The 20,237-nt window shown below is 42.7% G+C and overlaps 1 protein-coding gene across 4 annotated transcripts in view; it reads right to left on the reverse strand.

Moving 5' to 3' along the window:
• Positions 1 to 20,237, reverse strand: part of FAT3 (FAT atypical cadherin 3) — a 545,951-nt gene that overhangs the window by 71,877 nt on the left and 453,837 nt on the right. For all 4 annotated transcript variants that reach the window (XM_063127164.1, XM_063127165.1, XM_063127168.1 and 1 more), the window contains exons 11-13: positions 9,187 to 9,383; positions 6,389 to 6,542; positions 5,162 to 5,395 (exon numbers count right to left, since the gene is read on the reverse strand). In XM_063127164.1, coding sequence (XP_062983234.1) covers positions 5,162 to 5,395; positions 6,389 to 6,542; positions 9,187 to 9,383 — 585 coding nt within the window. The remainder of the gene's footprint in view (positions 1 to 5,161; positions 5,396 to 6,388; positions 6,543 to 9,186; positions 9,384 to 20,237) is intronic.

Consider the following 20,237-nt stretch of genomic DNA (forward strand, 5'->3'; position numbering starts at 1 on the left):
CCAAAACCCTATCACCTCAGTCATTCCCTTATATATCCTCCTCCCCCCTCCTAAGATATTAGGTCAACTTTCTAAACACAATAGACTTACAAATCCTAGACATACATTAGGGAACTGACTTGTGGGGTGTAACGCCACAGATTCCCCTGTGCGTTGCTCCTGTTCCCAACTGGGGGAGGTAGCAGAACCCTTAAGTGCTGCGCACTCAGCTGGTGCTTGTAGCAGCTTCTCCTCTAAATCCCAGCCAGGTGCACTTTGCTCCTGTGTGCATGAGCAGCAAAAAGCAGGAGCGAAGCCAGGCTGCGCACTCGACTGGCACATACAGGACCAGCTTGTGGAGAAGATGAAAAACAAGCTGTCCCATTGGGGTCCACCAGGAGAAGAGCCTTCAGGGTGGTGGCCCCCCTTCTATGGAATTCCCTGCCTCTGGAGGTCAGGCAGGCACCAACTTCGTAGTCCTTGCGGCGCCTCAAAATGTTGTTGTTTGAGGAAGCCTTCCCCTTAATGATCAGCCGCAGTTTTATCCCACTTTTGTTGCTTTTAAAAATGTATTTTTAATTATGGTTTCCCACCTGCTTTTATTCTTCTATTCGATTTGTCCACCGCTCTGAAATTCTTGAATGGGGAGCAGTAAATAAATATTGTAAATAAAATTAAATAAATAAACAAGCAGAGCCAGTTTCCCAGTCGAAGCACCAGCTTGAAAAGCTCCAGTTGGCGTTCTGGCTGGGGAGCCAATGACATCAGGGGTGTAGCCATGCCCTGTGGTATCATCGGCCCACAGGGACTAGTTCCCCACCCTGATTCAGAAAGCATCCAACCCTTATTGTCACGTCCAAGTGGGAAGGCGAGCACCACCCAGGAGAATCCCTGTGTGCTGAATGACACCGCCAACCTTGGCGACCTGCCGTATTACGGAGATTTGTATGCCGAGGCTGACGCCAGGCCTGAAGGGAAAGTGCTCTGTGATTGCCAGCTCTCTTTTCACTGTAGCGGGACGGCTACTTGAAACCTAATTAAGCACAAATTCCAAAACAAAGCCTCGCACATTCCCATTCGGGGTGTTTATTTGTCCGGGCCAGCAATGGGAACGGCAAACAAGGAACATGGCTGTCGAAACAACAATGCATTGAAGCTGGTGATTCCTTATCCTCAGAGGCAGTTGCGGAATTGTGGCCCTATCCTTTGAAAGCAGAAAGTACAAGGCTGACATTAATCAGAGACACCAGAACAACTGATCCCCCTTCCAGGCAGACTCTGTTCATTCAACATTTTGTGACATTATTTTAGTTCTCTTAACAGCGATGGGAGTGGAGCCTAAAACAGAGAGCAAAGAAAAAAAGATGGATCAAAAGCTATGTAAACTGCATTTATTCTGCTTGACGCGGCAGTGGTGCAACCGCCTCACCAGTGAGATCTGGGGGGCTCCCTTTTCTCCAGCCATATTCATAAAGAGCAATCACAGGAACGAAACACAGACTCTTGTTAAAATTGCATTACCAAAGATTAGACGACTCTCCGAGGACCAGAAGTTATGTTTTTTTAAAACACCCCTTCTTGATTCACCCAAAACCATGACATCGAGCCTTGAAAAAGTCATTAAGAACAAATGGCATTTAAATAGTAATTTTAGCATTCATCATCCGCCGTGTCGATACACTTAGGATATATTTCCAAACATTCCAAAGTCATTAAAGGTACGTGTCATCTAAATGATGATTTTATTATCTGCCTATTTGATACACCAAGGATATATTTCCTGGCATTCCGAATTCATTACAAATGCAAGTCATTTAAATAATAGCTTTATCATCTGTCATTACAATTATTTATTTGTATTGCAGCAGTTCCCCCTGGCCTCAGTGTGAGACAAGGCATCAGTCGGTTATATAGCATATAAATCTGCAGTTGCAGATAGCTGCAATATTTATTTGTCATTGAGGATTTGGAAGATTTCATTTTAGCATCCTTTCCGTATGTAGCTGTCATAAGGGATCCATTTGTACTAGTCTGAGATAATAAAGAGAAGCATATAGTATGTCTCATAATGGGGCTGAGATTCTTTGAAATTTGGGGCTCATCTACACCAAGCAGGATATTCCGCTATGAAAGCGGTATATAAAAGGCAGGAGCCACACTACTGTTTTATAGTGGTATTGAAGGGCACTGACAAGTGTCGGGGAACCACTGACATGTACCACTTTCATAGTGCTACATCCTGCTTGGTGTAGATGTGTCAATGGGCCCCAACAGTTGTCAGTGCACTTCAGTGCCACTATAAAGCAGTAGTGTGGCTCCTGCTTTTTATATACCACTTTCATACCACTTTCATAGTGCAATATCCTGCTTGGTGTAGATGAGCCCTTAGTGTCTTCTCTTCGTGTTCAGAGAGAGACCTCCTCTGGGAGGGGTATGTTGAAGCACCCATCATTCGTGATCTCTGTTAAGACACTATGTTCAGGGGTATGTTGAAGCACCCATCTTCCATGATCTCCATGTAGATGCTATGCTCAAATAACGATTGGATGCTAAAAGTTTAATTTATTGAGTAGGAACATAAGACGAACCATGCTGGATCAGACCAAGAGTCCATCTAGTCCAGCACTCTGTTCACACAGTGGCCAACCAGCTGTCGACCAGGGACCCACAAGCAGGACACGGTGCAACAGCACCCTCCCACCCTTGTTCCCCAGCAACTGGGATATGTAGGCATACTGCCTCTGCTACTGGAGGTTGCAAATAGCCATCAGGGCTAGTAGCCATTGATAGCCTTCTCCTCCAGGAATTTATATATATAAAAAACCCTTTTAAAGCCATCCAAATTGGTGGCCATCACCACATCTTATGGTAGTGAATCCCACAGTTTAATTCTGGGCTGCGTGATGAAGTCCTTCCCTTTATTTGTTCTGAATCTCTCACCAATCAGCTTCATGGGATGACCCCACTGGGTTATATTATTATTGGAGAGGGAGAAAAATGTCTCCCTAACCACATTCTCCACACCATGCTGCTAGTTGCCTCACTGGTCAATCAACCCCTCCCTTGGCCCCCAAAGTACTCCCCTGTGAAGGCAAGGGGGCAATTCTCTAGGCTGAGGGATCATATATATATATATGCCTTCATTTGAGGAACGTGCGGTTTTCTGGTTTCTCCACCTTGTGCAGCTACTCTAAAGCCCAAAGCTCGCTGTTCCCCACTTTCCATCTAGGCTCTGTGGGTGCAGGTAAGTAAAGTTCATCACAGGATTCTGGGGCCAAGGGAAGTAGCTAAGAGGTGGTCATAGAAAGCCCCCTTTTCTCCTTTCCCACTGTCACTGGGAAGAGCTGCTTTTGGAAAGCCTGAAGCAGAGAGATCATGGGACATTAAAACTCCTCCCCCCTCCATTGTGGATGTTTATCTTTCCATAACTAGATGGAGCTGTTCAAAAATCCCACGAAACTCTCCAAACTAATCATTAGAAGCTGCCTGATGCTCTCCTCGCTCTTCCCCCTGCCCAAGGCTCTGTAATAAAAATAAACCTTTAAAGCAGATAATAAAAGTAAGTACGAGGCATGTTTGCCAATGGTCAGAGTGTAGGGTGGCTTCACGTCTCGTGTACGGAAAGATTGATAGCTGTGTTAGCAGGCTGCTGAATCAAGAGACCTCTCTTTTAATATCGTCATATCAATACCGTCATGTTTCATTACTAGCATCTCGCATGAGCCGTGCTTGATCCTAATAGCTAATCAGTATGGAGAATTGCAGGTCTGCAGGTCAAAAGTTATTGAATGAAAGCTGCAACTGATGTCTGTGCTACTATCTACTACTATAAAAGCTGCTGACTCTAGGCTTTCCCCCCTCACTGCCATACTCACTTACCTCTGACCTCCAAATCCCCTGTGGCATCACGACAGAGAGATGTGATGGGTGTAGAGGAAAGCTGAAATAAAGTTTCTGCATAGATTTTACATTTTTATTCCAGAATGCTAGGCATTCCGAATCTGAGGACTAAATTTTAAAATTCACACGAAATCCAAAATTTTAAAATGGAACTTTGTTGTTCAGCTGGCTGTTAAGATGACAAAATACGAGTCTCAGGCCACAGCTAGACCTAAGGTTTATCCTGGGATCATCCAGGGTTCGCCCCTGCCTGAGCACTGGATCCCCTGTATGTCACCTAGATGAACAGGTTTGACCCCTGAATGATCCAGGGATAAACCTTAGGTCTAGCTATGGATTCAGTTGAACGTTGTGGTTTTGCATTCAAAAGTCATGGCCGTGTTTCTCAAAACCTCCCACCTTCCTGGGGGGTAATAACAAGGCCTGCTAAGTAATCCACAAAGCAAAGAGAGTCTAATATCTAGGAACTTTCCCCTAGGCAAAACTATGCAAACTAGTGAGACAATTGTCTTTTCAAGAAGAATGGAAAGCCCTTTCCCAACACATGTTAATTTCAGAGAGACTAGTTGTGATGCAGCTTCTGATGGGACGCCAGCTGGGCTGACTTTCTCTCGCATTCCTTTAGCTCTTCCCGTTTTAGTCTGCGGCATACCCTAGGATTGGCTAATCTCTCTGTGCTCTCCCCTTTGGAAAAATATTAGCTTCCCACTGACTGTGTATTGTTTGGCCTTGAGGAGATAAGCTCTGGAGAGGGTTCACTCCCAGCTGGTGAAGAGTCCGTGAGAGCTTTCTCCCCCACTGGTACAAGCTGGCCTGTTTCTGGCACTGATTCCTCTACTTCAGAGTCTGATTCTGACTGATCACCTGAAACACCTTCTTCCAACCCGGGGGAGCAGGGCTAGACATGACAATCACCAGGAAAGCTAAGATTTCCAAAGGTGAATCCCCATTTGTAGCTGAAGGTCTTTTGTTCAAATCCAATCGCCGAGGATTCAAATTTCAAGTGTTTGTGATTCATGTCTGTTTTAGCGTCAGTGTTTTAGGGAAGAATAGAGACATTACTAGAAAAACGAAGATTGAAAAAAAAGACGAAGACTTGGGCCGGATCTACACTATTGCTTTAAAGCGCTTTATAACAGTTTTATAGTGCTTTAAAGCAGTTAAAGCGCTTTATAACTGTTATAAAGCGCTTTAAAGCAGTAGTGTAGATCCGGCCTAGGCCAAGTTCCACCTACCTATGAAATGCTTGTGATTAGTATCCCTTGAAGACTTATCCACTCACCTACATCAGGATCGTTGGCTTGGACTCTCGTCAGCAAAGCTTTAGTGGCAGTGTTCTCATAGACACAGGCGGTGTAGTGGTCAGAGGAAAACAATGGTGGATTATCATTGACATCTTCCAGAACGAGATGGATTTCTGACTGACAGAACCTGCCTCCCCCATCCGTTGCCCTTGCTATCAGGTTGTACACGGGGATCTTCTCGCGGTCTAATGCGGCTAAGGTCTTGAGTTCGCCTAAAACGTATGAAACGGAAAATGGGCAAAACCGTAAAGAAATGCAACTTCACTGGTTGTTCCACTATCAGCACTATAATTTTGTTATTGGAATGCAATTAAACTTAAAGTGGTTTAGATCTTTAGAATGGAGTAGAACGAAGCTGAAACAACTGGGCATGTTTAGCCTGGAGAAGAGGAGATTGAGGGGAGACATGATAGCACTCTTCAAATACTTAAAAGGTTGTCACACAGAGGAGGGCCAGGATCTCTTCTCGATCCTCCCAGAGTGCAGGACACGGAATAATGGGCTCAAGTTACAGGAAGCCAGATTCCAGCTGGACATCAGGAAAAATTCACCTCTGTACTGTTTACTCTGCAGTTTCTGCATGGAGTAAACTATTACTTTTCCTCTTCCCTTTGCCCCCTCTAATGGTTATCCCAATTCTCCTTTTATTTAACAAAGGAGCATGAAGAAGGCTGCCTTTGAAAAGAGCTCTGTTCCCGAGCCTTTGTTTCTTCTTACTCTAGGGGAGTAAGAAGGGAGACATGATAGCACTCTTCAAATACTTAAAAGGTTGTCACACAAAGGAGGGCTAGGATCTCTTCTTGATCCTCCCAGAGTGCAGGACACGGAATAACGGGCTCAAGTTAAAGGAAGCCAGATTCCAGCTGGACATCAGGAAAAACTTCCTGACTGTTAGAGCAGTGTGACAATGGAATCAATTACCTAGGGAGGTTGTGGGCTCTCCCACACTAGAGGCTTTCAAGAGGCAGCTGGACAAGCATCTGTCAGGGATGCTTTAGGGTGGATTCCTGCATTGAGCAGGGGGTTGGACTCGATGGCCTTGTGGGCCCCTTCCAACTCTGCTATTCTATGATTCTACTCCACCGCAAATCCCTCAGCCTCTTCTGTGGATCTCATTCCTGTGACACGGCAATGGTCAAACGTGAAACTCCTGTGGATCGCATTCAAACCACATATACCAGAGATGAACATTCTTGTTCTCTTACCACTTTCAGGATCTAAGAAAAACTTGTTGTTCCCAGAGCCATAGAGTGAATAGCGAACTTCACCGTTGGATCCAATGTCCGCGTCTTTAGCGCCAATTTTAAGGATGACCTTGTTTGGAGGAATATCCTCAGGAAATAATGCCATATATGTCACCTGAGGAACAAAAAAACAAAATGGCAGAATGTAACGTTGTCAACTTTTCGGTGCCAAGTTTGAGCTTTCCTCTATTTGCAATCATTTGATGGCATATGATTTAATTTAGTTGTCTTATCAGTTGTTTTTTATGGTTAATTTTTAGCTGTTTTAAACATTTGTATGTTTTAATTTTTATTGTAAGTTGCCTTGAGTCTTTTCCCCCTCTTTGTTTTAAATCTGCATTTCATTCTCTGATTTGCATTTGATCACGTTTTACTGCATTTGTATTATTGCTCTGTGCTGCCTTGAGCACCATTTGCTAGAAAGGCAGGACAGGAATGTAACAATTAAACGTGAAAAAGTAACGTGTCCCTGTGACCATGTGGCCAACTAGTCACCTGGAGAAATCAAGAAGCCAGGTGTGAGTGCAGTTTACTTCGCAGCATGCCTGACCTGTTCCCAAAGTTAAAGGAAGAAACCAAACAAGAGAAAGAAAAGGTGACATGACCTGGGGGAAAGTGTGTGTGTTGAGGGGTAGAGAGTGGGCCTGTTCAGAAGATACCTTAAACCATGGCTTTAACCATGATGGTTAAGCCAGAAAGCCAGGCCGTGTTCAGAAGACATCTTCAGCCACGGCGAATAAAGCAAAAGCCTTATTCAAAGTGGTTAAAGCCATGATTTAAGGTGTCTTCTGAACATGGCTTGGCTTTCTGGCTTAACCACCATGGTTAAAGCCAAGGTTTAAGGTATCTTCTGAACACGGCCTGGCTTTGTGGATTATCAGCCATGGTTAAAGCCAAGGTTTAAGGTGTCTTCTGAACAGGGCCAGAGAAGAATGAGTGGAGCACCTTGAAGGACAGGAAAATGTGAGCGAAGGGTGGGAGGAGACTGCATTTGGGGTCTCTCTGGGCTGCAGGGCCCCTGTGTTTCACCATTATTATTATTATTATTATTATTTATTTATATAGCACCATCAATGTACATGGTGCTGTACAGAGTAAAACAGTAAATAGCAAGACCCTGCCGCATAGGCTTACAATCTAATAAAATCATAGTAAAACAATAAGGAGGGGAAGAGAATGCCAACAGGTACAGGGAAGGGTAAGGCACAGGGTAGGAAAAACTAACAGTAGAAAGTAACAGTAGAGTTCTGTTCTCTGGTGGTCTGGCCAGAGTGCCGTTCCTGTGCTGAAAGACCTTTAACTGACAGTGGCCATGGGAGAAGCCAAACTCAGCAATATGAATACTTTTCTGTCAGTGGTCATCATCTGGTCCAGACACGAGACCCACCTCTGACTCCCAACCTGCAACATGTGACCCACTTTCACAACATGGAGACAACAGCTTTGTCGTGACCCCCCTGGACTGATTTCAAGAGCCATTTTTAGGGTCACAACCCATCGGTTTAAGACCACTGGTCTATGTGATGCTTTCGACAATTTTGCAATGATATGTTGCAATGATATGTTGTAACTAGAGATGGGTGTGTGTGTGTGATTTGTTTAGTTTGCCATTTTAAGCGACCCAATTTGCACTTCCCAAAACATGAACTGAAATGACTGGCACATTCATTGTGGCCTTTTATTCTCCCAGGCATTTTAGTTGTTTGGTTAAAAAAAAACCCACCAACCAACTTGTTAGTGCTTTTTAGATCTGCTTACTGGTTTTTACAATGGTTATTTAATCTGATTTTTAAAAAGGGGGGTTGCATTATGTTTTATTATTTAATATTGGATGGTTTTAAGTTTTGGCTATTGAATGGTATAGTAATGTAATCAATAATACAGTAAAATAAATAATAAAATAAAATAAATTGCTTGCTTTGTGCTTGCCATCTGATCTGATCTCTTCCGGCAGGCCTACCCAGTTGAACTTTAAGATGCTTTTTTAAAATAATGTGCTGATATATACAAACATACAAAATATAGTAATTTTTTTTCAGCCAGAAATTTTTACAAAAGTACTTTCTTTTCAAGCTTCACCTTTTATCCGTCTACCCTGTTCCCTCCCCGACCCCTGCCCATCTCACATAGATTTCCCCTATTTTTTCTTTCTAGGATGGTATATCATTGTTCTTTCTCTTCCATTTTATTTTGTGTCATTTTATATTGTTTTTATAGCCCCACTTCTTTTTCAGGAGTCCCAGAGAGTCCTATAAGCTTCTGCCAAAGTTGTTCTATTCTTTTCTTTCTTCATATATTCTATATATTTTTGCCAATCCTTCTTAAAATTATCTCTTTGCTTTATTCCTCTTTGAAATTGTAACTTCTGTGTCAATTTTTCACTAATTGCTATTTCCCAACTCTTCCTTTTCCACATGCCTGCTTTTAATAATGCATTAGTTTAAAATGTTTTAATTAGTTATATGTATTTTATGGTGTTTGCATTTGTGTTGTACCCCTTGATCCAGAGGGAGAGGCGGGTAACAAATATATTATTATTATTATTATTATTATTATTATTATTATTATTATTATTATCTGAATAGTGGGATATATAAAAGTAATACTGTTTATGTTTTTGATGGTTTTAAATTTTGAATACTTTTTAATGTTTACTGTTTTTAACTTTTGTAAACCGCCTAGAGAGCTTCGGCTATGGGGCGATATATAAATGTAACAAATCTAATCAAATAAAATTAAATAAATGGTTGCCAACTAACCTGATCACAGACAGGGCTGTTGTCATTAACATCTGTGACAATCACTTCAACAGCACTCTGAGTTACAAACAAACCATCAGTGGCTGTAATGTTCAGAAGATAGAGGTCTTGCTCTTCCCGATCAAGCGGTCTCTTGACATAAACCTTCCATTCATTTTGAACCAGGCCGAGGCCAAACTTCCCTTTGGAATTTCCTCCTGTGGAAAGAGACAGGCGTTGCCGGATGCCTATTTTTCATCTTCATACATTATCTACAATCTATTTATTTAAACATTTATATCCCACCCTATATCACAAGGAACTCAGAGCGAGCGGCGTACAGATAAAATCATACATATAAAATAGAACAATAAATATACAATTCTAAAAGAAATTAAACCATTCATATATTAAAACCAATATGATGTTTTAAAACAGTAAAATCCAATTAAAACAAGACAGTGTGCAGGCTGGTGGGTTTAGCCATCAAAGGCTTTGTTAAAAAGCCACGTCTTAACCTGGCACCAAAATGAAGCCAGTGCCGGCACCAGTCGGGCCTCCAGGGGGAGGGCATTCCACAGCCCAGGTGCCACTATAGAGAAAGCCCTCTCCCATGTCCCACCATAGCATATATCTCATGTTGGTGGGGCACTGAGAAGGGCCCCACTGACAGATCTCAGGCAGGAAGATCTAGGATGCTAAGAGCCCTATAAAGAGCTAAGTTCTGAAGATGAGTTGCCAAGAACGGCTTTGGGTCAAGAAAGAAATTGAAATTAACTGTATTTCCTTTGCTTTGCTTGCTGCAATTGCAGTAGCCTTTGGGAAAATTGCATTTCCCAGTGATCTCCAGGCTTTTCCAAGGTACCATACAGGGCTGGATTCAGACATGCTTGTTAAGTATATGAAAAGAAATACTTGCTTAGTCATTAAAATTGTGTGTGTATGGCTATCTCAGGGTTAAACAGAGAAAGTCTATCTGTGGGCAATTACCTTGAGATAGAGGCTGTTCTGGGAACCTTGCCAAGATTCTAAGTTAGCCTCATCACAGCTGTATGTAATGTAGATAAGAATTGTGTAGATCTGTATATAGTTTCTCACTTGTGTAAAATGGAACTGATCACTGCTTACTGATCACTGCTCTATGATCACTGCTCTCTGTGTATGCCTCAGTGTGCTGATCTGAACTGATCTGAATTGAACTGCACAGAAGCCTGAAGGAAATAAACCAGCTCTGCTGTGTAAGACCTGCGTGATGTGTGTTTGTTTCTGAGCACAAACAGAGTTCCAGAGAGAGAAAAGTTCTGGCACAATAACCCAACAAAGGTTATGGGCCCAGCCCAGACCAGTCCAGGCAAGCCTACGCCAGCCTAATCCAGGCAGAAGAACCAGAACTTGATGGGAACGGTGCAGTATCAGAACCAGGAGTCTGCTAAAACAGAAAACTGTTGATGAAGGAAGACATCAAGCTAAAGCCAGTGCTGCAAAGTGAGGAAAAATCTCAGTCGGCTGACTCTGAGGAGGACTCTGAGCAGAAGGACGGTGAGATACCAATTCCTAAAGCAGAGGAAATGGCAGGAGCTAATATGTCTGGTTTGCATCAATTGTTGGAAAAGCTGAATGACTCTAACTATGCATTATGGTCTTACAAAATGCAAATGTATCTGATTCAGGCTGAACTGTGGTATGTAGTCACAGAGAATCCACCAGATAGAGCAGATCCACAGAATGCTAAATGGTTTAAGGACGATGCAAAAGCAATGACAGTTATTGCATTAGCTGTGGAAGACTCTCAAATTTCCTTCATTCAGTTTTTGAATACATCAAAAGAGTGCTGGAATGCGCTACAAGCTGTATATCAAAGAGAAACAGCGGGCAGTAAAATAATTCTAACCCGGAAGCTGTATGGAATGAAGCTGAAACCAGGGGAGTCTATGTCAAACCATTTGAAAAGCATGAGAGAAATCTTCAATCAACTCAGGGCACGAGGGATGGAGTTTACAACTATACACCAAGTCTATGTGATTTTGTCAAGTCTTGATTCATCGTACGATGCGGTTGTCACCATGATGGAAAGTCAAGAGGAGAAAAATTTAACCCTCGAGTATGTAGCTGGAAAACTACTGGAAACCTATGAAAGAAGACAAGCTTCAAAACAACAGAGCCTTAAACATCCTGTGGCTGAATTTCAACAAAGCCATAAATCTTCTGACGTGGTGGCTGCATTAAAGGCAAGGAAATGCTTTAACTGTGGTTCCACAGGACACTTAAGGCGGGATTGCAACAACAAGAAGAAAAAGCAGTCAACAGCAAAGTGGAGAGAAGAAAACAACATGAATGAAGCTGAATCAACAAAGAAGTGTCTTCTAGCAAGAGTCAAAGAGACAATGAATCCTTGGTTTTTGGACTCTGGGGCTTCAATAAGTATGGCAAAAGACAAACTTTCATTTGTAACCTTGGAAACTTCTACTTCAGAGCAAAAGTGTGTTACCCTTGCAAATGGAACAAAAATCCAGATTTGTGGTGTGGGTAATGTATATTTTGATTGTCTGGGAGTTGAACTACAAAGTGTTTTATATGTACCAGAATTGGAAACAAACCTTCTAAGTGTGTTTCAGTTAACAGAAATGGGGTATGAGGTTTGTTTTACTGAAGAAAATTGTACTATAAAACAGGGAAACAAGGTGTGTGTGCAGGGAATAATGAAAGATTCTTTGTATGTGATTAATACTTGTACAGAAAATGAAGTTGTAGCCAGCAAAGTCACAACAAAAACAATAGCCAATTGCAAACCACACCAAGAGTGTATCCATTTAACTCATAAAAGGTTTGGTCATGCTAACTATAAAACAATTTCTAAGATTCCAGAATTGTGTGAAGGAGTGAAAATCAAACCATGTTCTAACTATCTAGAATGTAATGTATGCAGTGAAACCAAGTGTCATAAGTCAAACATTCCAAAACATAGTGAGAGAACAACAAAAAGAATTTTTGAATTAATTCATGCAGATCTTGCAGGTCCTTTTGAGACAAGTCAAGGAGGAAACAGATTTTTCTTGTCTATTGTTGATGATTACAGTAGATTTGGATTTGTGTATGTGTTAAAACAGAAGAGTGAAACTTTTGGAAAGTTCAAAGCGTTTGTTAAGTGGAGTAAAAATAGATTTAAAGAACCTATAGCTAATCTAAGAACGGACCGGGGAGGTGAATTTCTTAGCAACCAATTTAAAAAATTCCTCAGTGATGAGGGTATACAACATGACCTTACTGCTCCATATTCACCATTTCAAAATGGAGTTGCAGAAAGGAAAAACAGAACCTTGCAGAACATGTTAAGAGCTCTATTGAAAGAGTCAGGATTGTCTAACCTGTTCTGGGCAGAAGCTTTGTCCACCTCAAATTATTTGTTAAACAGGCTTTACCACTCTGTACATGAAAAAACCCCATATGAAATGTTTTACAAAAGAAAACCTAGAGTGTCACATATAAGGGTTTTTGGAAGTAAATGTTTTGCTCATGTTCAGAAAGAAAACAGACCAGGAAAGCTAGCTCAAAGAGGTTTGGAATGTAAACTGTTGGGATATGATACACAAACAAAAGGCTATCGTTTGTGGTCTCCATATCACAAAAGTGTAATTGTGAACAGAGATGTAGTTTTTCATGAACAAATGCAGGAAACAAAACAGTATGTAAGTTTGCCTGTAGAACAGAAAGCTGTAGAAACAGAAGAAATTCCTGAACAATCTCAGCAAGAGAGGGAGGGGGAAGAAACTGTAAAGGAGGAAACTATGCCTGTAACTATGCCAAAGCGACCAGAAAGGGAACGCAAAGCTCCAATTCGTTATTCAGATGAATACCAAAGCAAACAGGTTTCTCATAGAGCTTTACTAATAGCCTATGAACCTACTTCATTTGAGGAAATTCAGGAAATGGAACCTACAGAAGCTCAGGGCTGGCATGAAGCAATGTCAGAGGAAATCAGAGCAATGGAAAAAAATGAAACGTGGGAGCTAGTACCTTTACCTGAAGGTCGTAAAGCCATTACCTGTAAATGGGTATTCAAAGTAAAACAAAATGAGAAAGGACAGGTGGAACGTTACAAGAAAACAAAATTGTGTAGCAACCTCTAGTGTAGAAGCAGAATATATCAGCTTATCTCTGGCTTGTAATGAGATTGAGTGGTATAAACAATTATTTGCTGATCTAAGGTTGGAAATTGAGACACCAGTAACCATATTTGAGGATAATCAGGCATGTATTAGTATGGCTACATCTGAAAAGTGTAAACCAAGAACTAAACATGTGGATGTTCGTTATTCTCATGTGAAAGATATAATTCAGAAGGGCTGGATTAAGCTTGAATATTGTCCATCTGAAATGATGTTGGCTGATTTATTCACAAAACCAGTATCAATGGTAAAACACAAAGAGATGTTTTTAAAGCTGGGTCTCAGATTGTAACACAATTTAAACAACATGCGCAAGAGGAGGACTGTTAAGTATATGAAAAGAAATACTTGCTTAGTCATTAAAATTGTGTGTGTATGGCTATCTCAGGGTTAAACAGAGAAAGTCTATCTGTGGGCAATTACCTTGAGATAGAGGCTGTTCTGGGAACCTTGCCAAGATTCTAAGTTAGCCTCATCACAGCTGTATGTAATGTAGATAAGAATTGTGTAGATCTGTATATAGTTTCTCACTTGTGTAAAATGGAACTGATCACTGCTTACTGATCACTGCTCTATGATCACTGCTCTCTGTGTATGCCTCAGTGTGCTGATCTGAACTGATCTGAATTGAACTGCACAGAAGCCTGAAGGAAATAAACCAGCTCTGCTGTATAAGACCTGCGTGATGTGTGTTTGTTTCTGAGCACAAACAGAGTTCCAGAGAGAGAAAAGTTCTGGCACAATAACCCAACAATGCTGAGGCCCTAAGCCATATCAATATTTAGAGGCTCCATACCACAACAATAAAGAGAAAAAAGTGTATCATATTACCCAGTGTTAGGGGGTACTTGTAGCAGTACGACAATGGAATCAGTTACCTAAGGAGGTTGTGGGCTCTCTCACACTAGAGGCCTTCAAGAGGCAGCTGGACAAGCATCTGTCAGGGATGCTTTAGGGTGGATTCCTGCATTGAGCAGGGGGTTGGACTCAATGGCCTTGTAGGCCCCTTTCAACTGCGATTCTATGATTCTATGAAGTTGTGAATAAAGGCACCAATAAAGTAAATTGATTTGAACCTCTTTTAAACTGGGTTCTAGTTTGAGCTTATTACCTCCAGTACTAAATGCTGCATTGCCACGCTTTCTCTATATAAGGCAACATTGGTATAAGTCACAACAGACCTTTCAACACATTTAAGCCAAAGCAATTTTGTCTTGTTTATCTTACGTCTTAGCTATGAGGCCCTAAGCCATGGCTTACTTGGTTTGTTCCTAAATCCGGCACTGGCCGCATACCAGGGCAGTAGAGAAGAAGGGAAAGGACAAACCTTTGAAGCTGCTGCCATAACCATTTAGACAAGTAAACAAAAAGGAAGGGTGTTTGGGAGACCGGTAGGACTAGTTATAATAATACACATTATTAATCTTTCTCTGTCCTCTGGTTCATTTCCTTCTGCTTTTAAACATGCTACAGTCTCTCCCATTCTCAAGAAACCTACTCTTGATAGGCTATCTCTGTCTAACTACCGACCTGTCTCTTTGTTGCCGTTTGTTTCAAAGATCTTGGAGCGTGCGGTCTACTCTCGCTGTCTTGACTTTCTTTCTAGTAACTCTGCTTTGGATCCATTTCAATCTGGATTCCGTCCTCTGCATTCCACCGAAACAGCCCTTACTAAGATCACCAATGATCTCCTTACTGCCAAGTCTAAAGGCCATTATTCCGTTCTTATTCTCCTTGATCTAACTGCAGCCTTTGACACGGTTGATCATGATCTTCTCTTAGATTCCCTTCATGACCTTGGATTTTGTGGCTCTGTCTATAACTGGTTTGCCTCCTATCTAGCGGGTCGCTCTTTCAGCGTGTTGACTAATGGCAGCTCGTCTTCCTCCTTTCCCCTTTCAGTAGGGGTTCCGCAAGGCTCGGTGCTTGGCCCGTTGTTGTTTTCCTTATACATGTTGCCCTTGGGCAAGCTTATTCAATCTCATGGTCTCCAATATCATCTGTACGCCGATGATACACAACTATATCTGTCATCTCCGGAACTTTCTCCTGATGTTCACGATCGTATCTCGGCATGTCTTTCAGATATCTCAGCTTGGCTGCTTCATCGTCGCTTGAAGCTTAACATGGCAAAGACTGAATTGCTTGTTTTTCCTCCTAAACCTTCTCCTCATCTCTCATTCTCTCTTACTGTCAATGATGTTACGCTTACTCCGGTCAAGGAAGCTCGTAGCCTTGGCTTTATCTTCGACTCCTCGCTCTCCTTTATTCCTCATATTGAGGCAGTAGCTAAATCTTGTCGATTTTTCCTGTATAATATTGCCAGGATTCGATCATTTTTGTCTGTCTCTTCTGCCAAGACGCTTGTTCATGCACTGGTTATTTCACGGTTGGACTACTGCAACCTTCTTCTCTCTGGCCTTCCTTCTTCTCACATCAGCCCGTTGGTTTCTGTTCACCACTCTGCCGCAAAGATCATCTTCTTAGCACGCCGCTCCGACCATGTTACTCCGCTTCTGAAATCTCTTCATTGGCTTCCAATTCACTTCAGAATCCAATATAAACTTCTCCTGTTAACCTTCAAAGCTTTTCACGGTCTAGCTCCTTCCTATCTCTCCTCTCTCATCTCACACTATTGCCCCGCTCGTGCTCTTCGCTCCTCTGATGCCATGTTTCTCGCCTGCCCAAGGGCCTCTACTTCCCTTGCTCGGCTTCGTCCATTTTCGTCTGCTGCCCCTTACGCCTGGAACGCTCTTCCAGAACATTTGAGAACTACAAGTTCAACCACAGCTTTTAAAGCTCAACTAAAAACTTTTCTTTTTCCTAAAGCTTTTAAAACTTGATGTTGTGCAGACTTCTACTGTTACTTTCTACTGTTAGTTTTTCCCTACCCTGTGCCTGCTTACCCTTCCCTGTACCTGTTGGCATTCTCTTCCCCTCCTTATTGTTTTACTATGATTTCATTAGATTGTAAGCCTATGCGGCAGAGTCTTGCTATTTACTGTTTTACTCTGTACAGCACCATGTACATTGATGGTGCTATATAAATAAATAATAATAATAATAATAATAGTTGAAGAGGCCTTTTATGAGACCCTGAAGTTCTTCAAGTCTGACACACGAGACCTTTGCCAACATCTCCACTTGCAAAAATAGCCTTAGGACATTTACCCCCTAAATCTAGCTTCCTCATTATTGGACCACCTTTCCCATGGGCTTGGGACAGATGCAATGCTGTCTAGTCTCCTAACCATAGGTTAAAAATTGGGCGCCCCACTGGTTTGCACGGATCTTCCCCCTTGAACTTCTGTGCTCCTTCCCCTGCTCTCCCATCGCATGGAAGTTTTTGCTTTTCGGAGCTAGTGATGGATGGTTAATATTATACAACTCCCCTGTTAAAACAGCTCCACTGGCTTCCAGTCCGTTTCTGGGCACAAGTGCTGGTTATGACCTATATAGCCCTATATGACTTGGTTCCAGGTTTTCTGAAAGTCCATATTCCCCCTTACAAGCCTGCCCGTGCGTTAAGATCTTCTGGGGAAGACCTTCAATCAGTCCAACCACCATCAGAGACATGCCTGGTGGAAACACAGGAGAGGGCCTTCTCGGTGGCTGCTCCAGTGCTCTGGAACTCTCTTCCCAGGGAAGCTAGACTGGATCCCTCCTTGATGTGCTTTCGGAGGTAGGCAATTTTTGTTCTTGTTCTGGCAGGACTTTGGCGAATAATCTGGACCCCTGATTATGCCAAGGACTTTTAAAATTGTCATGTATTTTAAATGTTTTAATATTGGAACACATTTAATATATTTTTAACTTTTGTTTATTTCTATTCATAGGTTTTAAATGTATATGTGTCACATTTTGTAATGCCGCCTTGAGGCCCAGCATTGGGCAAAAGATGAGATACCAATAAATATAATAAATAAATAAAATAAATGCATCAATTATAGTCCTAACCACTATTAGTTCAAACTAGTGCTTGCAAACCTATTTCTAGATACATTTTCAAAGGCTGGTTTAGAGCTCATTGTGGTGATTATCAAGATCAATGCACAGGTAACAGTAAACATGTTCAGCTCAGAAAAGGAAAGGAAGAAGTGAGTCCATGTACGAGAAAAGGTGTCCACTACCATTTAAGCAACATGCCTCCAAGCACATGCTGAGCCCAGGAATTTGTGATCAATATTATATTTCACACAAAAGTCCACCCCTTGTTTTCCCTGAAGCATAACTATTTACACCAGTTGCTGGGAAACACGGGTGAGAGGGTGCTGTTCCACCATGTCCTGATTGTGAGACAACAGCTGGTTGGCCACTGTGTAAACAGAATGCTAGACTAGATGGACCCTTGGTCTGATCCAGCAGGGCTCTTCTTCACACTTGTGTGTGAAAGGACTTGTGAGCTTGGTTATGGTTTTGTTGTTTATTCGTTCAGTCGCTTCCAACTCTTCGTGACTTCATGGACCAGCCCATGCCAGAGCTTTCTGTCGGCCGTCGCCACCCCTAGCTCCCCCAAGGTCAAGTCTGTCACCTCCAGAATATCATCCATCCATCTTGCCCTTGGTCGGCCCTTCTTCCTTTTGCCTTCCACTTTCCCTAGCATCAGCCTCTTCTCCAGGGTGTCCTGTCTTCTCATTATGTGGCCAAAGTACTTCAGTTTTGCCTTTAATACCATTCCCTCAAGTGAGCAGTCTGGCTTTATTTCCTGGAGTATAGACTGGTTTGATCTTCTTGCAGTCCAAGGCACTCTCAGAATTTTCCTCCAACACCACAGTTCAAAAGCATCTATCTTCCTTCGCTCAGTTTTCCTTATGGTCCAGCTCTCGCAGCCATAGGTTACTACGGGGAACACCATTGCTTTAACTATGCAGACCTTTGTTGTCAGTGTGGTGTCTCTGCTCTTAACTATTTTATCAAGATTTGTCATTGCTCTCCTCCCAAGAAGTAAACGTCTTCTGATTTCCTGGTTACAGTCAGCGTCTGCAGTAATCTTTGCGCCCAGAAATACAAATGGTACTGGACACAAATTCCTGGGCTGAGCGTGTGCTCAAAAGCTCCACCTGTTGCTTAATTCTTATTAAATGATAGCCTGCCTGAGATATTACGTTGCACCTGGCTCCAGATGGTGGACCTCAGAATTCTAATAAAAAACAAAGTAGTCCTCATAAGCCTGAAGTCTGCCCAGCTCTGTTCTACATAGTTATTAAAGGTGCAAGAGCCCTGCCTTTTTTGGCTGCTGTCCACGGCACTCTTCCTTTATCCCTTCCCAATTTCATGGAACCTTAAGAACATAAGAAAAGAATAAGAACCTTCCTAGCATTAGGACTTGTAAAACACTGCAGTGCAGACCAACAAGTTCGCTTTAGCCCACTGAGAACTCTCGATCATCCTAGAGCGCAGGAAACGGAATAATGGGCTCAAGTTACAGGAAGCCAGATTCCGGCTGGACGTCAGGAAAACTTCCTGACTGTTAGAGCAGTACGACAATGGAGCCAATGACCTAGGGAGGTGGTGGGCTCTCCCACACTAGAGGCATTCAAGAGGGAGCTGGACAACCATCTGTCAGGGATGCTTTAAGGTGGATTCCTGCATTGAGCAGGTTTTTTTTTAATTTATTTTATTTAAGGATTTTTATGCCGCCATTCAGCCAAAAAAGGCTCTCACGGCGGCTTACAAAAGTATTTCTTGACAGTCCCTGCCCACAGGCTTACAATCTAAAAGACATGACACAAAAGGAAAGGGGATTGGGAGGGAGGAGGAGGAGGGGGGAAAGGAAAGCAAATTCAGGCACTACAATCTTAGTTGCAAAGTTCGGCAGTTACAGTTGACAGCAGGAGGGAGGGGGCTCTCAGCTGGAGCTGGACCCAGGCACGGTGGAGAGGTACCTGGCTGCTACTTCCTCCCTCATTGGAGGCCTCTGCAGAGACAGTTGGCAGCAGGAGGGAGGGGGCTCTCAGCTGGAGCTGGACCCAGGCACGGTGGAGAGGTGACTGGCTGCAGCTTCCTCCCTCACTGGTGGCCTCTGCAGAGACAGTTGGTAGCAGGAGGGAGGGGGCTCTCAGCTGGAGCTGGACCCAGGCACGGTGGAGAGGTGACTGGCTGCAGCTTCCTCCCTCACTGGTGGCCTCTTGACGGCCCCTTCCAACTGTACTGTTCTATGATTCTATTTGGCTAGTGGCTGGCAACTCCGTCCTGAGATTACATCAGGAATGGTTTGAGGTGCCTGCATCTCCCATACGAGCATCAAAACAGCTAACTTTCCAAGAAAATGAAATTGTCTCTGCCAAGTTCTGAGATGATCGCCTTGCTTAGCTCCCCTTAAGGGCAATCAGACTCAAACTGTGAACAATCAATACCCTCCTCTTCACAACAGTGCCATTGTCTTTCCACTTCAGTCTCAAGAGAGGATGTACGACAACCGCCTCACTCTTGTTACCAAGACAATTTCATTAGGTGTTGATTATGCAATCAAGGGAGTGCAGCAGGTTCCATTAAGGGAGCCGTTAATGAAAGCTTTTATGGCACCGCGGCGTTGTTTTTTGTATTCATTACAATTCTCATTTGGGTGCATGTGTGGAGTTTTAGAGCCTGCCGAACACACAAAGACACATGAGTCTTAAGTAGACCTAACGAGAGGTCGTTTAAGGAGCAACTTAAAGATAAGGCCGGCAATTAGGTCGAATTTATACAAGTGGAAAAGTCAGCAAGGAGGAGAAGGGATGATGGTGATGAAGCCAATCAGCTTTCTATTACACTGAAACTGTGACACCGAAGCCGGCGATATTACTTTTCCACATCATTAAACTGCATGGCGACAAAATCAAAGCAGAATGCTTGTTCCCAGCTATCTTGAGAGGAAAATAAGGCCATTTCACACACCGGGGGATAGAGGGAATAAAAAGAATG

This window comes from Elgaria multicarinata, chromosome 5 (genome assembly GCF_023053635.1).
Source record: "Elgaria multicarinata webbii isolate HBS135686 ecotype San Diego chromosome 5, rElgMul1.1.pri, whole genome shotgun sequence".
Taxonomy (NCBI): domain Eukaryota; kingdom Metazoa; phylum Chordata; class Lepidosauria; order Squamata; family Anguidae; genus Elgaria; species Elgaria multicarinata.